This window comes from Gymnogyps californianus, chromosome 2 (genome assembly GCF_018139145.2).
Source record: "Gymnogyps californianus isolate 813 chromosome 2, ASM1813914v2, whole genome shotgun sequence".
Classification (NCBI taxonomy): domain Eukaryota; kingdom Metazoa; phylum Chordata; class Aves; order Accipitriformes; family Cathartidae; genus Gymnogyps; species Gymnogyps californianus.
Genome location: NC_059472.1, coordinates 128975858 through 128996456, shown reverse-complemented (window position 1 = coordinate 128996456; position 20599 = coordinate 128975858). Strand labels below are relative to the sequence as shown.

Below are 20599 nucleotides of genomic sequence, written 5' to 3'. Positions count from 1 at the left end.
AAGAGAGGTCATTTCAAGACTGTTTTGACTTTAAGACATCTTACACATTGTTCATAAATTCACTCAACAAGAGCTATGAAAAGCACATAATGAATTGTGGGACAGCAAGGTTTTTACATAAATACTTCATGTGCCAGATGGCAGGTTCCTGCTGCTGAATGAGTAAAACACACCATTCTTTCCAGAGCAACAACTAGATTAAGTGCTGTAACTATTGTACTGCGGTGACAAACTGTTCTACTGCAGTGAAGAAGTTGGGAAGAGAATATTCAAAGGATATTAATTTGGGGTTAAATTCAGAGAAGATAATTTATTCTCGGGCGTTATAATTTTGTGTGGTCTTATTGGCCGTTATGACTTCATCTGCGTAATAGCTGTTGAGTAACGGAATAAACACAACTGTTCCTTTGGTGAGTCCTCATGTTCCAGTTGCTCAGTCTGTTAGTCAGGCCGAGAGGAGCAGAGCACTGAGAGCTGTGAGTCTCTGTTTTGATGGTCTGAGTCGGTTCCAAGATGTGTTCAAACTCAAACCACTGTGGCAGCTACAAGTATGTGTACTGAAAGGTGCTCAATAAGCTCCTGCTTTGAATGAACTCACTTTCTGGTTTCAGAAAGCAAAACAACCAAGAAATTGCTGAATTTCTACCTCAGGGTTTCTTAAATATTTACACAAAGTAAGTATATAAATATTGATGATCTTGGGCTCTATCAAACCTTCCTTCTCCCAGCTGTATTACTGTGAGCCAGGACCTAGTCACACTCAGCTTTGATACAGCAACACAACAGGTTTGTTTATCCTGCAGCATATATTGGACAGAAATATGGAGAGGGGAATGTCTGTATCTCATTAGACATAAACTTGCTGATGTAAAAGTAGGCCATCCCACCACAGGATTATTAAAAATGATTAATTCTTTGGCACCCATAGTGGTGTTCTTGCTGAATGCTGCACAAATTCGAGAACATACAAGGTAGAACAGAAAAGCATTCATGATGCTTATTTGTGCTTCTGGTTCTAGTACCATACGACCAAGTGGAAAAGAAAGGAACAATGAAGGGCTGGAGAGTTTCAGCTCTCAGGACAAGCCCCCCCACTCCACTTCGTAGGCTGAAAAACATGCATCCTCTTGCACTAAATACTGTTTCGGATTTAGTTCCAAAGCAGACCGTTATTATCACAATAAATTAGGCTAAACAAGTAAATAGCATTACATGTATTTGCTATGCTTAAGGAAAAAAAAATGTATCATCTGAGAGATACTTGCAAAGTGTGTTCCACAGAGCTATTCTAACTCCAAGTATGTCAAAACTATTAGAAAACAAGACCTTCTGGCCTTACCGTTTGCATGGGGCACGTTGCTCTGTCTCCTCCCTGAGGAGAGCAGGTGTAAGTATTGGAGTGTGTTCTCATACCTCGTTCACTTCAACCAAAAAAGCGGCCCTTAGCAAAGAGACACTGGAAAAAGTGCAACAGACAGTACTGGACACAATGGAGAATTACCAGTAAGTAACTTCCCCCCCCACCATCATGATCTTTGAGTGACAACAGATGTATCCGTTCTGAAACGGGGTGACCAGGCAGTAACCTCCGACACTCACCACCACCGATGGGCGGCCTTTGGAAGTCTGCGCTGGAACAGCAATCCCAGCACTGCTGTGCTGAACGCAGCACCGTCCCCAAACAACCTGGTGTTCACCTGGGTGAAGCTACGTACCGTTTACTGAGGAGGTGTGAGAAGCCTTCAGCAAGGCTGATGTTCACACAGGCAGACTCGTTAACATACTGTAATGCAGCCCATCATCTAATATCTCTTCAATGGATATAGACAGTTTTATTAAAGCTTCCTGAACGGTTTCTGTCTGCGAGTGCAACAAAACCAAACCAACACAAGGATCTCTTGACATAGGGGAAGTACAGCTGAAGTCTAGAACAGATTAAAATCACTCGATCTGTTGACTTAAGTAAAATCAGGATTTGGAAATTTGTACGGACACCAAAAGAACATCCTGTCTGAGACAGACAGCAGGGGATGAGGTCTTTAAAGGGCCTTGACACTGCCCCTGGGAAGGGGAAGACAACCATAGAAACTGTCTGTCCAGGCAGGGGTGACAGCACGCGAGTCAGAGGTGTCGGGGGCTTCTTCATAAGGGATCTGCTGCTTTGCGATTCACATGACCAGTGAGTTTTCCAGGTGAATGTGGGGATGCTCTGATTACAGTGAGAGAAACCACCAGAAAGCACACCGAAGGAACATTTGGCAAACAGGACGTTGGAGTGAAGTTACTGAGAGGCAGGTGAACAGGCTGAGGAACTGGTGTCAGACTGCGACAGTCTGTTCAGATCGGAGATCTTCACAATGCACAAGTGGGCATAAGCTTGTTTAGGCAGATCTCTACGAGTGAAATGAACCGGACTGAAGCAACTGGGCTTCAAGGGCCTCCTGCAATCAACATGGAAGTAAGGAAGCCATCATCATGAGGCACAGCACGGTCTTGCCCAGGCTGTGACCTGTCTTGCAGCATCAGGTATGTAACGAACATCCCAGCATCACAGGAGACCTAAGAGGACCAACGCAAAAAACTGACCGCCCTCTTTGGCTGCTTCAGGCATACCATCTGAAGTGAATAAAAGAGCCAACTGAAAAAAATTACATTTTCAGAACTGTTTCAGAAAGAGGACCCGAACAATGCCTAACCACCACCATGGCACACACGCAGATTCTGTGACTACAAAGAACTACTCCCTACTCCTGCATGTATGTAGGTTAAAAAAAAAACAACCAAAAGTGGTGACAAATGCCATTCCTGGAAACCCCAAATATTCACAGGTTGAAGTGAGAGTTATCGCTCATTAAGTTTTTAATGGTCCGTGGCAATGGAAGTACTTCAGAGATTCACTGTGCTCTCCTTCCTCCCTCCAGTGGGGGGCAGGCATAGGCAACATGGGTCAGAAGTCACAAGACAATAGTGGCACCCACAGCAGATCAAACAAAGGTTGAATTCAGTAAGATGTTAATAGATTCTAAGAAAGATTTTTCAGATTTTAAGAAAACTATGCAGACAGCTTGAATAACAAAGTTTGGCAAGGGATAGGAAATATATGACAGGATAGGACGTGAATCCTTAGATTTTGCTTTAAAACTATTTAAGGTATCTAATCTATTAACATAAAAGAACATCTGAGACCTCAGTGTCTTAAGCTTTCTGAACTAAGTCAACTCCCAGGTACAATGAGAAGAAAACCTGCACGTTTGTCATTTGACAAGGCTTGGAAGCAGGGGTTTGTTTTGTTCTGTTGTGAATCTGAATAACAAAATTGTTGGTTGCTTCTATTGCAGTTTTAATGAAAAAAGAGAATGTAAGGTGTTTTTCTCCTCTCTAAATATTTAGTGACACTAACAATATCAAGACAGCTTGAAAGGCTCTTTAGGTTCCATATTTTTCAACTACATTTACAGTTACATACTGAAATACTGCAGGATTCCTTTCCCAACCTCGGCTTGAAAATTGCTAAAACATAGCATGGAATGGAGGGAGCTCAGTATATCCTAATGTAAAATAAACCACAGCACCAGGGAAGCATGGATAATTTAGATACTGCTTTATTTGAAGACAAATAACAGTACTAAAGAGACTGGGATACGGGGTTGGAAGAGTTGCAAGAAATCTTTAAGTCCCGCAAGTAGGGACACTCATCTTCTTCCCATCAGGAACGTTGAGCTGCGAGATGAGTTGTAGAGGCAGGAAAAAGCCCACAGCTTGAAAATTTTAGTCACATCTGTAACTGTTTTTCCCCAGGGAAAGGAAACCAAAACACACTTGCGATTTTCCCAGGCTGTAGATGACTGAACAACTGAAAGAAATGCTCTTTCCGAGGCTGCCATTTCAGAGAGTTTTTCTCTCAGTAGGTATGAGAGGATACATGGATCAGACCAAGGGCCTGGGTGACATTTACAACGTCCAGCCACGCATTTGCTTCTCCTGTTAAGCACTAAAACGAAGGGATTTTTGTGACAAGGCTTATAGATCATTATAAATGTAACAACAGGATATTTTAAGAATAACCAGTTTTTTGCCATTTCAAATTAATGGACAGTCCTTCCTTTGCACTTAACATTCTTCAAAACGTGGATATTATAGTGAGAAAAGGACTCCAGAAGAAGAAAAAAGCCAATGCTATCAGCTAACAGAGAGGCCTGTATTCAGTCCCTTCACATTAGGTTTCAGTCTGTAAAGGAGACCCATATTTTATAAATTCTTATCTTGTCCAATTTAGTCACAGCTACAGATTTATAAAAAAAAGTTTTAAATCCTAATCTGAAAGAATTCTTCTCCAACTGTCCCATCAGCTCCTGTAGCATATTAAAGGATTATAAGGAAGTCATCACAAATCATTGAGAGATTACTACAAGAGGCAATAATTACCCATCTTGGACTTAAGAATTTGTATGAATTTGCTGGACCAACTTCAAGAATTTAAATACTTTTTCCTGATATTAAAATGGATTTTGCAGAGTTTAAATCCAGACCTATGGAAGTGGTGTTAAAAGTCTAAACTACTTGAGAAGAGATTATAAAGGCCCTTCTCTCCAAGGTTATTAGTCTGATTCCAACCAGGACTGGATTATCGGGAATTACTGTTATCAGGAATCAGTGCTTTTTAACCAAAAGCACGATGGCATTTCTTTTGGGAAGTGGATATGTACCATCAGCAGAGTGACAGGGCGAAGTGGTGGGAGATGAGGAGGGTACTCCTGGCAGCTCCTCCTGCTGCTCCTATAGCTGCCGCCAGGGAAGCCCACGGAGCTCCCTCACCCGCCCTGCGGTACCCTGAGCCAAAGAGGACATCTTCTGGTTCTCTAGAACTGCTGTTTCCATCAACACTTACCCTTTTCATTTAGGTTTCAGTTTTTAAGATGTGAACCTCACTGATCCAAACATGGAATTAAGTAGTATGGGCTCCCTGGACACATCTAGCACTGTTAAAAGTGTTCTGTGATTATGCACGTGAAAAAACTTTACAAGTATATGCTAGACAACAGTCCTTTGTACAGAATTCACTGTTGCTTACAATCTTTCTACAGGCTTATCCTCTCGCCCAGTTATTACATGATTAACAGAAAGGTCACCACAAACTTTTTTTTTTTTTAATAAAGAAGCTGAGCTACCAGAACACTTGTGTTATCTCCAACCGACTGGATTTAATGAACATTCTCTTTTTTTTTTTTCCTTGTAAACTAGAATATAAATAGAGTATGTTATTCTGGATTACTACAGTAGTTGTTGCCTTTAAATTGGCATAATCTCTGGGCAAGACAGGAAGGCTAATTCCTCTCAAAACCAGAATTATTGGGTTGAAGAATCTGTAAACAACATCTCATGCTCCTTTTTAGTCATCTTCCGTACAGCTTAGGTAACACCTTTGGGGTCTTTAGTGCCCTTTGTGTAGATGTTAAAAGAGCAAAACTTTGAAGTAATTAATTTTTAAATACTAACTTTTTTAACCAAACATTTATTAATTCTTTAGCCAGGTAGACAAGTCAGAATTTTAAACAAGAAAGTATACGACCAGACAAAAAACAACCAACCACAACGAAGATCCAAGTTTAAAAAGTGCGTATTTCTAGCTCTGGTTGTTCCAAATATATTTATATGATTACTTTGGAGATCTCTAAGCATGGGGAAGCAATAAAGAGTAACAGGAGGAAATATAAAGCAGGAGACACAGAGAGGTCGATTTTGTAAGAAATTACAAGAAAAATTTTTTGATTACAGTAGGGTCACTCTTGGGGGGGGGGGGGGCCGGGGAGACAGACTGATTCTTCATTTTAACAGCATCCAGCATTTATGCTACCGCACTGCACTCTAAAAGTAACAGCTCAGCCTAGGAGGTTGATACTAACTAACCTGGCATTTTCTCCTGCAGGACATTTATCCTGAGAACTGAAAAACCCATAAAACATCCCAGAAGTCAGAGTCCACAGAAAGCTGAGCAGAGCTGCTTGTCCTCATTCCTGAAGTCCATTCGAGGTTTTTTTTTTTTCCCCAGGATAAAAAGAGTTTCTTTTATTCTAATATACTGCTTCAGTGGTCCAGCCAAGGCTCACTGCTCTCTCTTGGTGAAAATCCAAGAGATTGTTTGGATGAAGATTGTAACAATAACCGGGCCCTGTTCATCCGTACAAAAAGAGGGGGATTTCTTTTAGAAAGATGGAGGTTCCAATACCATTTTCTGGAAATGAACAGGCCGCCACTGAGGTATGAACACTTTTTTTTTTTTTTTTTTTTTAAATAAAAAACCCCCACCAGCCACAGACAGCATTATTTATTTTACAGAAACAAGGAACCTTCTGTTTCTTGACCTCTCATTAAGAAAGTCTTCTCTGACCACAGCAGCATGTTCTTTAAACAAATCACATTCCATTTTTGGAATAAGACCACATTCTAATAATAGTCCCAATTATCACTTACAAGGCACAATTACTGTCCTACCCATACTGCCAGGTAGTAATGGAGTTTTGTTGTTGTTGTTGTTTTTGTTTTGTTTTTTTAAATAGGAACAACCAAATACATGCAAATTGCAATCTACAGGCTCACTGAATAAATTCTAATGATGAGATAGATGAGATACACAAATCATGTAACTCTGAATTCCTAAATGGAATTAACAATTTGTAATAAAAAAAGACAGATCTTCAGCTCTGTAAAGTTCACAAAACTTAACTTAAAAATAATGCAATTTCATGCAGCGAAAAATTTTCCTTCTTCAAGAGGTGAGTAGTAATGAAATGGAAGAGAGAGACTATTTCTGATTGACATAAGGAAACAAAGATGTTCAACAGCACTGTTTTCTGCATTTGCCTGTATTCTGTATCCAAATCTAACTTTTAAACCAACGCCTTCTGAGCTTTTTCTCCTCCACCATCCAGGCACACAGTGGACATGAATAGGTCTCAGTCTCTGCTGCCCTGCTAGTGTTTCAAATAAGACAGGAGCGTCCCTCCCTGTAAACTGCCCAACGGCTACAGACCCCACACACTGAGGTAACAGTGTGTCATCTTGAAGTCAAATAGAAGTTAGCACAGATAATAAAGGCCTATTGATATCATCTTCTCACGTTTCCTTTGAAGCAACAAAAATTGGACAGTTCTATTAACAGAAATATGCAGTCGTTACCTTTCAAATAACAGGCACGCTACTTGGCATTCTGATTCAGATTTTCCACAAGCGTATGAGGAAAAATGGGTCAATGCTGCTTCAACCTTTGTATTTAAATAGATGCAGTGAATCTCAAGACAGGCCAATATGGATCTTTTGAGTGCTGCCTGCATGCTCAGCTGAGGCACTTGAAAGATTCAGAGGGAAGAAAACACAGAAATCACGATCTCCCTGATGTCATCTAATTCTGCTCACAGACAATCATATTGCATATATAAACAATGAGCACAGGCACAAATGGTTAAGAAAGTAATACTTAAAAGGAAGCCTAAAGGAATAATGAAGTAATTTAACATTTAAAATTACTTTAAATAGCTCACCTTCACTTTAGAATTAAAACGCTGGCAAAGCCTTTTGTGAAGTAGATTTTATAAATTCTAACAGTTCAACAAAAGAGACTTTGTCATTAATGCTTAGTAGATACAAATAAATTATTCATTACTAGAACTCACATTTGGGTTTTATTATACTCCATAAAATATACAGGAATCTTGAAGTACTGAAAGAGTGCAGGTAAATACAGTATTCAAGCAGTCACTATTTCTATGTACATGCTCATTAATTCTTCAAAAAACCCACAAAATTATCAAATAGATCAAAATATTGTCCCGTGTTTCCACACTATGTTCAGAAAACCAGCTGATAATTTACAATATCATAAAGATTTCCAGTTTCACAATACAAAAAAGGATAAAAAGGAAATTGGAATCAGTTTGTAGTAATTTATTTGTACTTTACCAGGACATGCAAGGATTCCTTGCATGTACATAAACAAATTCACTTGAAAAGTAACAGTTATAGTTAAAGCGGAGCCAAATAAAGTAAATATTCATATTTAACAGACAAAACTTCAGCTTACTTATGTCAGTTTCTCATTCTTCAGGCAATTAAAAAAACCACAGTAGTCTGTTATAAATTAAAAAAAAAATAATATTCGGGCAAGTCTGAACTACATTACAGGGACCTGTTTCTGCTGTTTATTTTCTAAATGGAGCACAACAAAGATACACAGCTCTTCCCACAGACCAGACACTGTACTTTTTTCTCTAATAGGGAAATATACTTTTAAATTCACCTCCCCCCCCTTGTAACTCCAGGATTAAAAAAAAAAGTGATAGAGATATACAATTTTCATCTTACATACAAATTTATGATGTAAGGAAGTGGACAAATTATTGAACTCTCAGTCACAAGGTTATCAAGACATTTCACTTTTTTATGCAGTTTCATAGTTTCCAAGTTACTAGTGTATTTTTAAATTAAAAAAATCTCAATCCAAACCCCAAAAGTTAAAAAAAAAAAAAATCTAAAACTGTGCAACAATTACTGCTTCCCTCCCACATCTCCCACCCCTTCCCTTGTTTATTACACTGTACATTTTCACCCTGACTTCACCTTGTTAGCTGGTTTAATTTTAGTATTATAAAAGTATGACAAGTTCATTTTCATTTCACCTAAAAGAAAAAGAAAACAAAACTTAAAAGTACATCTGCTTTCTTTCATGGTACATTTAATAGTGTCGGAAGGCTTTCAGATGATTTAAAAAAAAAAAAAAAAATCAACATTTAAAACCAAATCTAAGCTTCTTTTCCAGAAGTAATTAAGGTTTGGTTGAAACAACTTCTCAAATAACCTATTCCAGTTTTCACAAAAACGTATTTAATTAAAAAAAATGCTTAAGTTATTTGGTCCTTTGGCAATTTGCAGCACAAACAATGCCTACTGTACCAAACTCATTTATTGCCTTCAAAATGGTTTTAGTTTTATTGATATTTAAATCTAGCATCCTTTGTGTTGTAGAATAGTGTTGTTCATTTACATCAAGTAGGGTGCCCAGTCTGCAGAAATTACTCCTGGCACCAGAAACAGAATGGTAGAATACAGTTAAATAAAACAGTTTTGACATTCTTTTTTTTTTTTTTTTTTTGCCATGGATTCCAAGTACTTATTCAAGAATTTATGCTTCTTCTGCAAAATATGCTCTTAAAAATCCTCCTAGAGTCTCACAGATTTTTTTTTTTTATATGCAACCAGAATAAAAAAACATCTTCTCAAAGGTCTGTCCTCTTTTTGCATTCAAACACTGATAGCTTTTTTTCAAAAGCACAAGTCTGACCTTCCAGCATGAGGGTTCACTCTTCAGACCTACAAAATGTAGCTTCTAATAGGTCTCAGAATCTGAGTCATTGAGTTCGTCGTCTTCTGTGTATGGGTAGCCACCTTCCCTGCCAATGTTGTTGAAAGTACAGTAAGAGCTATGGTCACTCCTCATGATTGGCAAGGAATCGAAGGTGACAGTTTTTGAGGTGTTGGTGTAATGATTAATGGCATTGAATGTAAGGGAAGGTAACGTGCTGCTCGATGAAACAGGCATCATCGTGGCCAGAATGAGAGCTAGGCAGTCAGCCACATCCTTATTGGGTGCACAGGCCAAAGCTGGTGTGTAACCTAGAAAGTAGAGAAAAAACAAAACCTTCATTTAAAATAAAGACAATGTAAAAATTTCTCCAAGATCATGTCATCTTTCAGCTGCAAAAGTATTTTATATTGCTTAGTTCTGCACTGTTTAAAAAAAAAAAAGAACATAAAATTAAATGTATTATCAATTAGAATTTTTTAACTTTCCATTACAAAAAGAACCCAGAAGTTAGTGGGCTTTGGAGCAGAGATGTAATTGTTTTGTTAAGCACAGTCAGACACTCTAGGCCAGTGAGAAAAGCCTGAATTTGAAAACAGCGAGGAAGTAACCTGGCTGAGGAGAGACAACTAATGGCAGCCAACAGTGGTGGGTGAAGGCATTCACTAGAGAGCCACTGCAGAAACTACAGCTCAACATGGGAACTATTTCTTCATCCAGAAGCTTCCATGTAGCTGTTGATCACAGACAGTTATTTTAATAAGACTGTCCTGTCTCAATAACAAGCTGACTAAAGTATCAGGGCCAGTTAATTGAAAAGGCAAGGTATACAATTTCAATCAACCTATCCTTTATTACAATATACAGTAATATAAACTATGAAGCCAATGTCTAACTTTTATTTGAGGGATATCAATTAAGAAATCCACAGAAGTTTGAGGAAATGCCAGCTGGGTTAGTAGGCTAGAACTTGCAGAAAGAAACTACACCTCTTGGTTGCCCAACTGGTCCGGCCAAACTCCTTCTGCCAGGCAATCCTACTGTGACAACCCCCAAATGCAGGAGGTCTCGGGCTGTGGAATGATTTGCAGTCAGGTCATGTAGCTGTGAAATCTCTTCTGGGTAACTGCAGCTCTAATAATTCTCCAATATTTCTCCTTTTGCAGCTTCCCCCTTCCCTATGTACTTGCCTCTACTCATTAAATGTCAAGAAAAACGCTTCAAATTCTCCTCAGTGGAGATCTGCGCATTGCTCCTGTTTCAGGCTTTAGGCTTAATCATTCAGCAAGGTACCGGAGGATAAGTTTTGGCACAGGTCTCGGGGTATATCTACAACGCCGAGGCACTGCAATTGGTGGTGACAGTAGCAGCTCTAGAAGCAGGGCAGTCGCATAAGTACAACCACAGATAACAGCTAATTCTGCTGCCAAGAAAGTAAGTTCCCTCTACCTGGCTCCACACAGAAGCGGGTGGCCAGATCACCTTGTAGCACCCTTGCAGTATCTCTCGCTGCATGCGACAGATATGCCCACAGTGAGCTGAACAGAAAGACCCATGTTCAGGTACATTTGGAAGTCGGAAGTCCTGCACTACCCCCAGTCCACAACTTAAAGGTGTACAACATCCAGGTAAAAAGCACACAAGTAATTTTAAATAATAGATGGCTTTAAAGCAAACCGCATGATGGATTTCTATCCAGACCTTAGGAAGGCATGGAAAATGAGGCAATGCCTGTTCTACCAGCAAGTGTTTCAACTACTAAGGAATCATCTTTATTGTAGAAGTAGATCCAGGTCAAGTGTTAGGATATTGCTCAGGAGTAGTTATCGTGTTGTACAATTGCACAGAAGTTTTGATCAACTAGGCACATTATGGAAAATAATTGTAGCTAGACATTAAGAAAATGGCAAGCAGGGGACAGACAATCTTGCACTTGAACTATTATTTGCTCAGGACAGACCTTGTGCTTGATGCTTGGAACAGAGTAAGACAACAGTTCCTGCCCAAAGGAGCATACAATCCAAGGAAACACACAGATAATTCAAGCACAAAACGCACCAGCTGACCATGCGATAGGGCCGTACAGAAGTGCAGCGCAGCAGATGTTTTCATTGTTAGTAAGGTATCACAGCACTTAAACAGCTCAGAGTTAACAGTGACAGTCTGCAGAAGAGATACATTTTGAGAGGATTCAGAAGCAAGGGCCAGAGCTTGCTACACTCGGATGAAGACTGCATTTCAGGCACGTCAGGCAGAACAAAAGGCTCAGCATTGATACTCAGATGCACACAATTCAGTATCTACAGTTGCTGGAGATTGTATGAAGGTAAGATGACACACAAAGCAAGTTATTCAAGCTGGCCATACTCGACACCATTTCTTTCACTAACATGATTTGATAAAAGCTCAAAGAAGAAAAACGAGCAGTCACCAGCTACCTTTGAGCATCCCAGTTCATCATAAAAAACATTAAAGGCCAACGTAAAGATTAAACAGATTACTTGCTTCTTTTAAAAGTTCTCTAAAAACTATTTATACTAATATTCGATTGTAGATCTTAAGCTTCTGGCTTTCATAACTAGGAATGAAATATCACAGTTTTATTCTTGCCTTAGATATAGCAAAATGAAGTAACTGCTTGCACCATGAAAGACTGACATCTGTGTCCTCCACCACTATTTTTGTCTATATTATTTTAAAATTATAAGAACAAATTATATTTTTATGTCCCTTAAACAACTGCAAACTGATCATTCATATGGCAGGGCAACAACAGGTATAAATACTTTAAATGTTCTTTTAATAAGATGTTGGTAAAGGTACCAACTCCACTGAAACACTCTTACTCAGTTCTCATATAATGTTCTCCGTAATCTGTACTTGTATTTGCGTAAGCTTTCACAGGACCAAAAAAAAAAAAAAAAACAAAAAACAAAAAACCCCTGCTATCTTCATTTATAAACAGGGCAACAGAAGCAGAGTGAGGTGGAGCAGCTTCCTCGCACAACAGAAAACAGAGCCTAAGTGGTGGACGTGGTCTTAAGACCAGGGCTCCCCCTGCCCAAACGCAGAGCTGCTCCCTCCCCTGGGGCTTGAAAGTTTCCATGAAGGCGCCTACAGGAAAATCAGAGGGTTATTCATGTGGTCAGTGCAAAGACAGTTCTCAAGATAAACTGAATGAAGTCTTACACTTGGGAAAGAGAAGAAAGTCATCTGAGGCGTGAGTCATCTCGTAAGCATTTACAAGAAAAATTCCTTCCAGAAAACTGGAGGTCTCCAATATAAACTAGAATATGAGTAAAGGAAGGCTTGGAAAAGAACTAGACAAAAAAGTTTCTTCCCCCCCCAGCCCTTTTTTTAAAAAAAGCTTGAAAGGCCAATCATCACTGTAATGATGAATCTAGAAAATAAGAGAAACCTCCATGCTATGTCAGTCTCTGGAGTTAAGAGAATGCTTCCTCTCACTACTGTGGTACACATTAATATGACAAATAAAAGACAGACTGTACCAGGAAATTTAGCTAGCCTAGTAAGTTAAATAGTGGGAAAAAACCCAAAAGAAAAAAAACTTGAAAAGTGGGTTGAGTGACCAAAAATAAAACTTCAGCTGGTGTCAAATGAAAGAAAAAGCTAGTAATTTCTTTTAAGACAGGTAAACTTGCATAAGTAATGTAAAATTCAACACAATTTTTGTAGATGTGAGTGATGGCAGTTTCATCAAGACAGGTGTGGAAACATGGGAAAAGAACTGAAAGATTTGCGTGAGAACTGATACAGAGCTGAGAATGAACCCTCAACATGACTACTTTTGGGAAGTATACCGGACAGTTAATTTGCTGTTTCAGTTGCATTTAATCTTTTGAGAACCAAGACGATTACATTTTTCCCAAAGACATTAGTTCTTGAACATCTCAAGAAGCGACCTTACCACATTAAGAGACGCTCTATAACGAAAGCAGTATGACTTCAAATCTAGAGTTTTAAATATCTTATAAATCATTTATAAGCTGAAATGCAGAGAATTGGAGTGATGTTAGTTTTTTTCAAAGCTCATATTTTTCAATAATTTTCTGTAGCCCAGATAAAGCAGCAAAGGACTATTAAGCAGTTTTGTACAGATAGAGATACAAATAGAGACTGCTTGTAAAAAGGGTCAATGCAGCCTTTCTAGAAATGGACAACTTCAAAGACAAAAAGGGGATCACTGCTCCATACCAGCTGAGGTTCTGCTGGTTACATGTTCCGTACGTCAAGACATGCTTCCATGTAAAATACTAACTCAAACTTTACCTCCAATTTCATCTAATTCTATCTGAAACGCCAAGCTTGCGTGGCAGATCACTGTACTTATCTGAGCTATGCTAAAGAGAATGTCAGTGTTGTGATACAAAATATTCCAGCGCTTTTTTCTTCAGTCTGCTTTGCTAAACAGATAGCTTTCACCCCCAAAAATGCATGAATCATACTTTTAAGCCTTTCTAATAAAAAAAAAAATCAGTTTCCTCTATATTTTTACTTTATTAGTATTAAATAAATGTATGTAATTTTTTTTTTTCTTTAGAAACACTTATACTCTAGCAGTAGATGCTAAAATCAAAGACAAGTATACCTAAAGCAGAACCTGGCTATCACTACTGCCAGCTTTTCCATTTAATATAAAAGGTACACTATGGAAACCAAGAAGACTTTTGCAACAGGTTTAGCAAGCCTGCTGACATACTAATATTTCTAAGAATTAAGAAAAGTTTACAGTGACAGGTGAAATAGATTGATAAATCCCATGAAAGTTTCCCTTGCTCTCTCACAACTCTAAGTATTCATCATGTATGAATACTTGCACATACTGTACTTTAAGCTGGCACACTCATCCAACAGAAAAAGAATTCATTATGAATATTCTCAAGGCTGCTTAAAATTTTATAAACAAAGCAATTGCTATTAGAAAGAAAAGAACCACAGTGAGGAACAAGATTAGGTAACACTCAGAGTTACTTTAAAATTTAAATATGAGCAGAATTAAAAAGAAGTTTTAACACGTTGCAGTTAGATCCCCAGGCTGCCAGAGAACTGTGACTTCTATACAAACAACGTTCTTCTCTGTTACGTCAAAGACCCACCCTATCAAAGGACTGGCTGGCTGCACATGAAAAGCCCACAAAAATACAAACACCTCCAGTTAGCATGCTTGTGATGAGAAACAGAAATCAAAAAGATATGTTTTCCAATCTTTTCATTTTAGGGAGTTTCATGTAGCAGTTACCCCTGTCCCCTATTTTAGGCAAGGAATGATCTTTAAATCATCCATGTCACTTTAAGCAGCGTAATTTGAGAAACACACAGAGAAAGTCACAGTAAACATTAAGAGAGGAAAAACTTTCCAAACTGGAAATACAGTTAGAACTATTAATTAGGCACATCCCTTCTGGAAAACAACAACAACAACAAAAACCCCAAAAAGCAAAAAACCCCAATCCCTCCCTGCCCGCCCGCCTGCCCCCCCCCCCAGCTACTGCTTTCATTTAAGACACATTGGGGTATGGCATAAGAGCAGGAGCTCTTACACTTTTAAAAGCACAGCTTTGGAGGGCCACAGATGTCTTACATTAAAATAGGCAAATAAGAGTCAGTAGATCTAATTTTCTTTTGTTCTTACAACATATAGGATTTATTCTCTGTGATAAAGCAGTTACTTTTTCTTACTTCTATGTGCCAAAAAACTCTAAAGAGCCAGAAGCTTGAGACCAGTAACTGAGAGCTCTAATTCATACTCGCTTTTAAAAGCTAACACCAATATACCTACCGTGACAAAATGAATGGCAATTCAATCCAGCTGCTTAACAGCTGAAAGTTATATTTTACTTTGAGCATTATGTTTTTCTGACCATTTTCAGCATGCCAAAGCTAGTGTATTTATAGGGTATACATTATAAAACTACAAACGCAAACCAAACATTTCCATGCCATGACGTGCATTGTTCTGAAAGTTTCCACTCTTACACTTCTGCTGCTTTGCTAAAAATGACCCATCACCAACACATTTTTTTCTATGGGGGAACCTACTGCAAGGCTCATACAAAATTTCTAAAGGGTTACTGCTTTTCAGTGATCTGAGTTTAAAACCACAGTTCCTTATGGGGAAACAAAGTTAAATTTTTCTTACCATTTTCATCTACAGCAAGTACACTTGCTCCCTTCCCTAAAAGCTCTTGAACTACAACCGTTAGTCCATTCCGAGCAGCAACATGCAGAGGTCTGTGAAGACAAGCAAACTCATAGATAAACCTTAGAACAAGATATTAAGTAAGATAGGTAGCCTGCATCTAGTTAAATGATTATTGAAGTATTTATACGTGTATGTTATTTACATATTATATAAATATTGTAGCTATAATAACTAACACGGGAAAAAACAGCAAATCTCTTTTCTTATTGTAAAGAAACTGCACAACAACAATTGTGCACTTTCTTCTTTTTATGGCACCACACAGTGAGGAAGTAACCACTAGAAAAGACCTGCCTGCTTATGAACTTTATCATGTTAAAATGTTAGAAACATCTAGAACCCTACTGTTGATAAATCCTTCACTGAACTGTTGTAACAGATATTGTCACATCTGAGAGTTACTGCATATCACTGGCAATAATAATCAGAATACTAACAGCAGAATGGTAGTCATATTTTATTGCACGTAAATGCTTATAAGAGATGCAGAAGCATTTCATCACTCTGCCTTTTAGAAACAACTATATTCCATTGTGACTAGAGATAAAAAAAAATTATTTTACAGTATAATGCATGAGCAAGAAAAGCAGATTACTTTTCAAAACCTCAAACTATTAACCATAACTTTTGTGGTGACTTGATCTATCAAGGAAAGTGTAGCTTTACCTCAAATATTCTAATTATATCTTTTTGAAATGCAACAGTTTTTCAAAATTGGTTCCCACTGTCTTAAATAAAACCCTACCACCACTCAGCAGGAAACGTAATTATCAGCTTACTTCTGTTCTGCTTTATATTGTTCTTCATTCGTTTTGAGATTCTTAAAATTGTTTGAATTAACTGCGAACTATATTTTGATTTGGAAACAAGTGCCTTACTTAGAGACCAGAAATGCAAAAGATACAGTTGCTTCTGTTTGTATCGATGGTGCTTATATTAAAGTATTAAAATTTAAGAACTACTGCACACCACAGATATACTGAAAAAATACTGTAATTAAAATAATTTTAATACAGAGGCCAACAATTTTAATGCTTATCTTGCCACAAAGTAGGACATTGTTTAAGCTGTTTAGCAAGTCAGTTTAGCTATTAAAAAACATTTGCTAAACCAGTAATATTTTAAACAACTGTTAATCTTGCAATTTATATAAACATTTCATGGAGGTGCGAATATGTACCTATTTTTCCCCATGACATCTCTTGATCAGACTATATGAGCCAAGGCATGTGGGTGGAATTACATGAGCCTGTGGTAGCATACTTTCCCACTTCTGTTCCCATCTCACTTTTGCTTTTCATTCTCTCAAGACATCCCCGCTTCAAGCCAGAAATGAGGCAATCAATCCCTTTCCTGCTTTCTGGTTATTTCATGCTGCCTTAGGTGCACCATGGTGAGCAGCAAGAGCAGAGGAAGAAGTCTTACTATCTTAACTCCTTAGTTCAAGCAGATCTCTAGGAATAGTTGGACAAACTGTAGGAGTTTGAACACGACAGATTCCAGAAGGGATGTAAGGCCAGAGAAATACGCGAGTTGCTTACAAGTTCCAGTGTTTTTTTCCTAAACGATCTGTGATAGCGTTATTAAAGCAGTCTAACAATTCATGTACATAACTCAGCTACACATTAGGTGTCAAATTTTGCCTATAACACATTCTTTAAAAGGAAAAAAATGCAGAAGAGTCATTTTAATAGCCCATCCTGATATATATTCCCCAGTATGACATACCACTACATTTTTAAGTTTTCCTTATGATTGGGCTAACAAAATAGACTTAATTCTACTTGAGAGAAGATCTTCAGGAAGCATTAATACTGTATTCTCCATAATATTTAACAGAAAATAAGTTTTTCATCCTAGTAGGAATAGGTGTCTTCTGCTAACAGAAAGCATGCTGAAGAATAAAAGCATACTTCAGCTAGGATTATTTTTTTATTAGCTAGCTTTGAAGAGCAAGTCTTAGTTTGCCTCAAATGAGTTATTAACTGAAGTGAATTTTAATTGAAAAATTAGATAATTTATAAAACAGAAAAATATTGGTTTACAGGTAATCTCAGTGGATTGCAGTAATACCACACAGGATTCCCTGAATCACAATACTGTCAGATTTATTTATCATTCCTTTCACCCAGCTAAAACTAGAACTTAAAATATGAGCAAAACACTGTTTCACTTCAAGTCGGTTCAACTCTTGGTATTAACCAATTAAAATTCAACCAATTTGGAAAAAAATTCTGAAAAATATTCCTCTGTATGAGCAAGATACACACCAAAACCTCATCTGTAAAACGCACTCACTGCTGATACGTACGTTTGCAAGGCTGCATTGGTGGCATTGATGAGGTTTCTATCCGTAATCTTCTCCAGTATTAACAAGGCACTAGTTTCATGACCCTTAATACAGAACAAACATCTGTCATATAACAAATACTTTTCCAAAATTGCTTTGAATGCCTTTTCAAAGCAACAAGTTAGTGTTTGCAAACAGTGCTTGATAACACAAAGCTCAGCGCTGAGAAGTCAGACTACGCACACACCTTGCTGCAAGCCAAATGGAGTGCTGTGTTCTTAGAACTGTCTTGCAAAGTCAGATCAGCTTTAGCACTGCTAACCAGCACCTCTGGGGAAATAAAGATTTGTATTAACTAAAAGCATATTCCTTAAAGTTTACATTTGTGCAAAATGAAAACATAATTTTGACAAAATATATCCACAAGAACATTAACTATAGGGCAACTTCACCCTCAGTAAGATTAACAAATCTAAGAGCAGAAATATATAAAGCTTTCTCTTTACCAACTGTATTCGTCTGTCCATTTTCTGCAGCCATCATTAAAGGTGTTTTCCCAGAAGAATCTACAGCATTTACTTGAGCATTGTGACTGAGCAGAAGCTGTAGACACTCAACGTGATCTGTAAAAGCTGCTGCATGAAGAGGAGTTCTACAACAGATCAAAAGACAATATGGCCATGTTCAGCCATGCTTTCTACTTTATTTGAAGGGGCATCCTGACTATGATCCTGCAGATACAAAAGACTGGGCAGTCCTTCTTACTGATCCTTTGAAATCAGTATTGCTGGAGTTGTGACTGCTGCCTTTAGAAAGTCATCTTCAAGTTTCAAATTATTCCTTCTATGTAGTTTATAATAGAGTTGATTCAGAAAAAATAAAATATGCATAAAATACCACCCACAAAGTGATACAAGTTAAAACATGCTCAAACTTGCCTACATAATAAAAAGCCAGTTCAAGTTTATTGAATCAGAACAGGATTTTTGAAAATCTAAAATATATTTCTAGCACAGAATAAAAAAAATCTTCAGAGAATAAAAACAGGGGGAAGGGGGAATTAACATAAGGAGTGTATACAAAAAACCCAAATGATTCTAGAATTTAGCAGAGCCACTCTAACTATTATATCACAAACATTCTTCCACTGTGCATTTACACTCTTACCTTCCTTTTGAATCTGTTGAATTTACAATACCAGCACCTAGTGTATCAATTAACATTTCTGCAGCACCTTCATTGTCATTTATCCTATAATGAATTAAACAGGCTGTTATTTACAGAATGATAAATCTTTTGTTAAATACAGCAATGAAATCTATGAAGAATAATTTTGCACTTCCTTACACAGCACAATGCAACGGACTGAAAGAATTTCCTTCCATTTTCTGGAAAACTTCCTGTTCCAGGAGGAGCTCTACACAACTGTCATGACCTAAAGCAAATGTCAGAGTTAGGTATTAAAAAAAACGAACGGAAAGGTCTATTTATGGATTACAACAAAAAATATCTGAATTAGATTCAGCAATATTTTATTTGAAAGTTTCAAAGACACACTGGTTATATTCGATAGGGCTACATTTAGGAACTAAGACATTTTTAGAATCCTGAAAATCAAACTGATATTGTAAACTTTGTGAAATTTAGAAGGGATCTCATGCTGTCTGAAGAACATCCAGAACACTTAATTTATTTCTTTACACCTCCATGTTTCAAACTCTTCTGTACATTCACAACTTAGTGTACATGAAAACGTCTCCACCATTTGAGGTTATTTTTGTTCTGCTGTCTTGCTAAACCCGAAGAAAAAACAAGTCGATAGTCATAACAAAAGCTTAAAAAGAACATGTTCAACCTATCGTATTATTATTTTCAAAATTCTACAGCCTGCTGTTGGTATAGGTAGCTAACAATTGTAACTATCTGTTTGATCTTTGATGCACATATGCAGAGAACCTTAGTGCAACGTTCAATGATGTCTGAAGATTTGTATTTTCAGAAGTCCTGTCAAATTTTCATTCTACAAATCAAACATATTTCAGTTTTGTTTTATTCAGACACTGTGGTCACTCTGAAAATGGACCAAGCTGTAAGAGTTTATTTTATGAATGTGATGAAGAGATGTTATTCTAGTTCAAATTATCAGCGTATTGCCCAGTTGCTTCAGCTGTGAAAACAGTCTAGTTAGTTATTCACTTAAAAATAATTGGTAAAATGAAGCTCTAAACCCTTACTTCTTGATCTTTCTCATGTGACTCAGAGGTGAAATAAATGAGAACCACTACTATGTTGGAAATGAACACACAGAACAAAATCTTTAGCAAAGGAGCTGAATGAATTTCCTACCTTTTAAGGCTTCCCTCACCCCCAAATCCAAGAAAAGTATCAGTGAAGAAAAAAATAAATTCTTATTGAATCACTTTTATATACTTTAGCTTCTTATGCCTATCAAGGTTGATTTGAAGCAAGTTTAAAAAAAGATTTAGTTTGAAACCATTCCTCCCAAGACTCCCTGTGAAGGTTATTTTTTTGGGATGTGTGGCACAGTTCTATCCACAGGTTCTACGCTAAATTGCTTGAAAGACTCCTTCAGGCATAAAACTAAGAAGGCAGTTTAGAAGAAAAATGTAGTACAAAAATAAACACCTCATTATGTATTAGATGTTAATGCATTCTCCCTCAAGATATCATGTCCATCATATTGACTAATACAAACTGAAAGAGGACAGAC

General features: G+C 37.5%; 1 protein-coding gene across 2 annotated transcripts in view; it reads right to left on the bottom strand.

Annotated features, from left to right (window-relative positions):
- Positions 1 to 9146: 9146 nt before the first annotated feature.
- ANKRD28 (ankyrin repeat domain 28) overlaps positions 9147 to 20599 on the bottom strand; it is a 79460-nt gene continuing 68007 nt past the window's right edge. For both annotated transcript variants that reach the window (XM_050890718.1, XM_050890717.1), the window contains exons 22-28: positions 19216 to 19303; positions 19036 to 19119; positions 18375 to 18520; positions 18116 to 18198; positions 17890 to 17972; positions 15516 to 15607; positions 9147 to 9666 (exon numbers count right to left, since the gene is read on the bottom strand). In XM_050890718.1, coding sequence (XP_050746675.1) covers positions 9380 to 9666; positions 15516 to 15607; positions 17890 to 17972; positions 18116 to 18198; positions 18375 to 18520; positions 19036 to 19119; positions 19216 to 19303 — 863 coding nt within the window. In that variant the 3' untranslated portion in view covers positions 9147 to 9379. The remainder of the gene's footprint in view (positions 9667 to 15515; positions 15608 to 17889; positions 17973 to 18115; positions 18199 to 18374; positions 18521 to 19035; positions 19120 to 19215; positions 19304 to 20599) is intronic.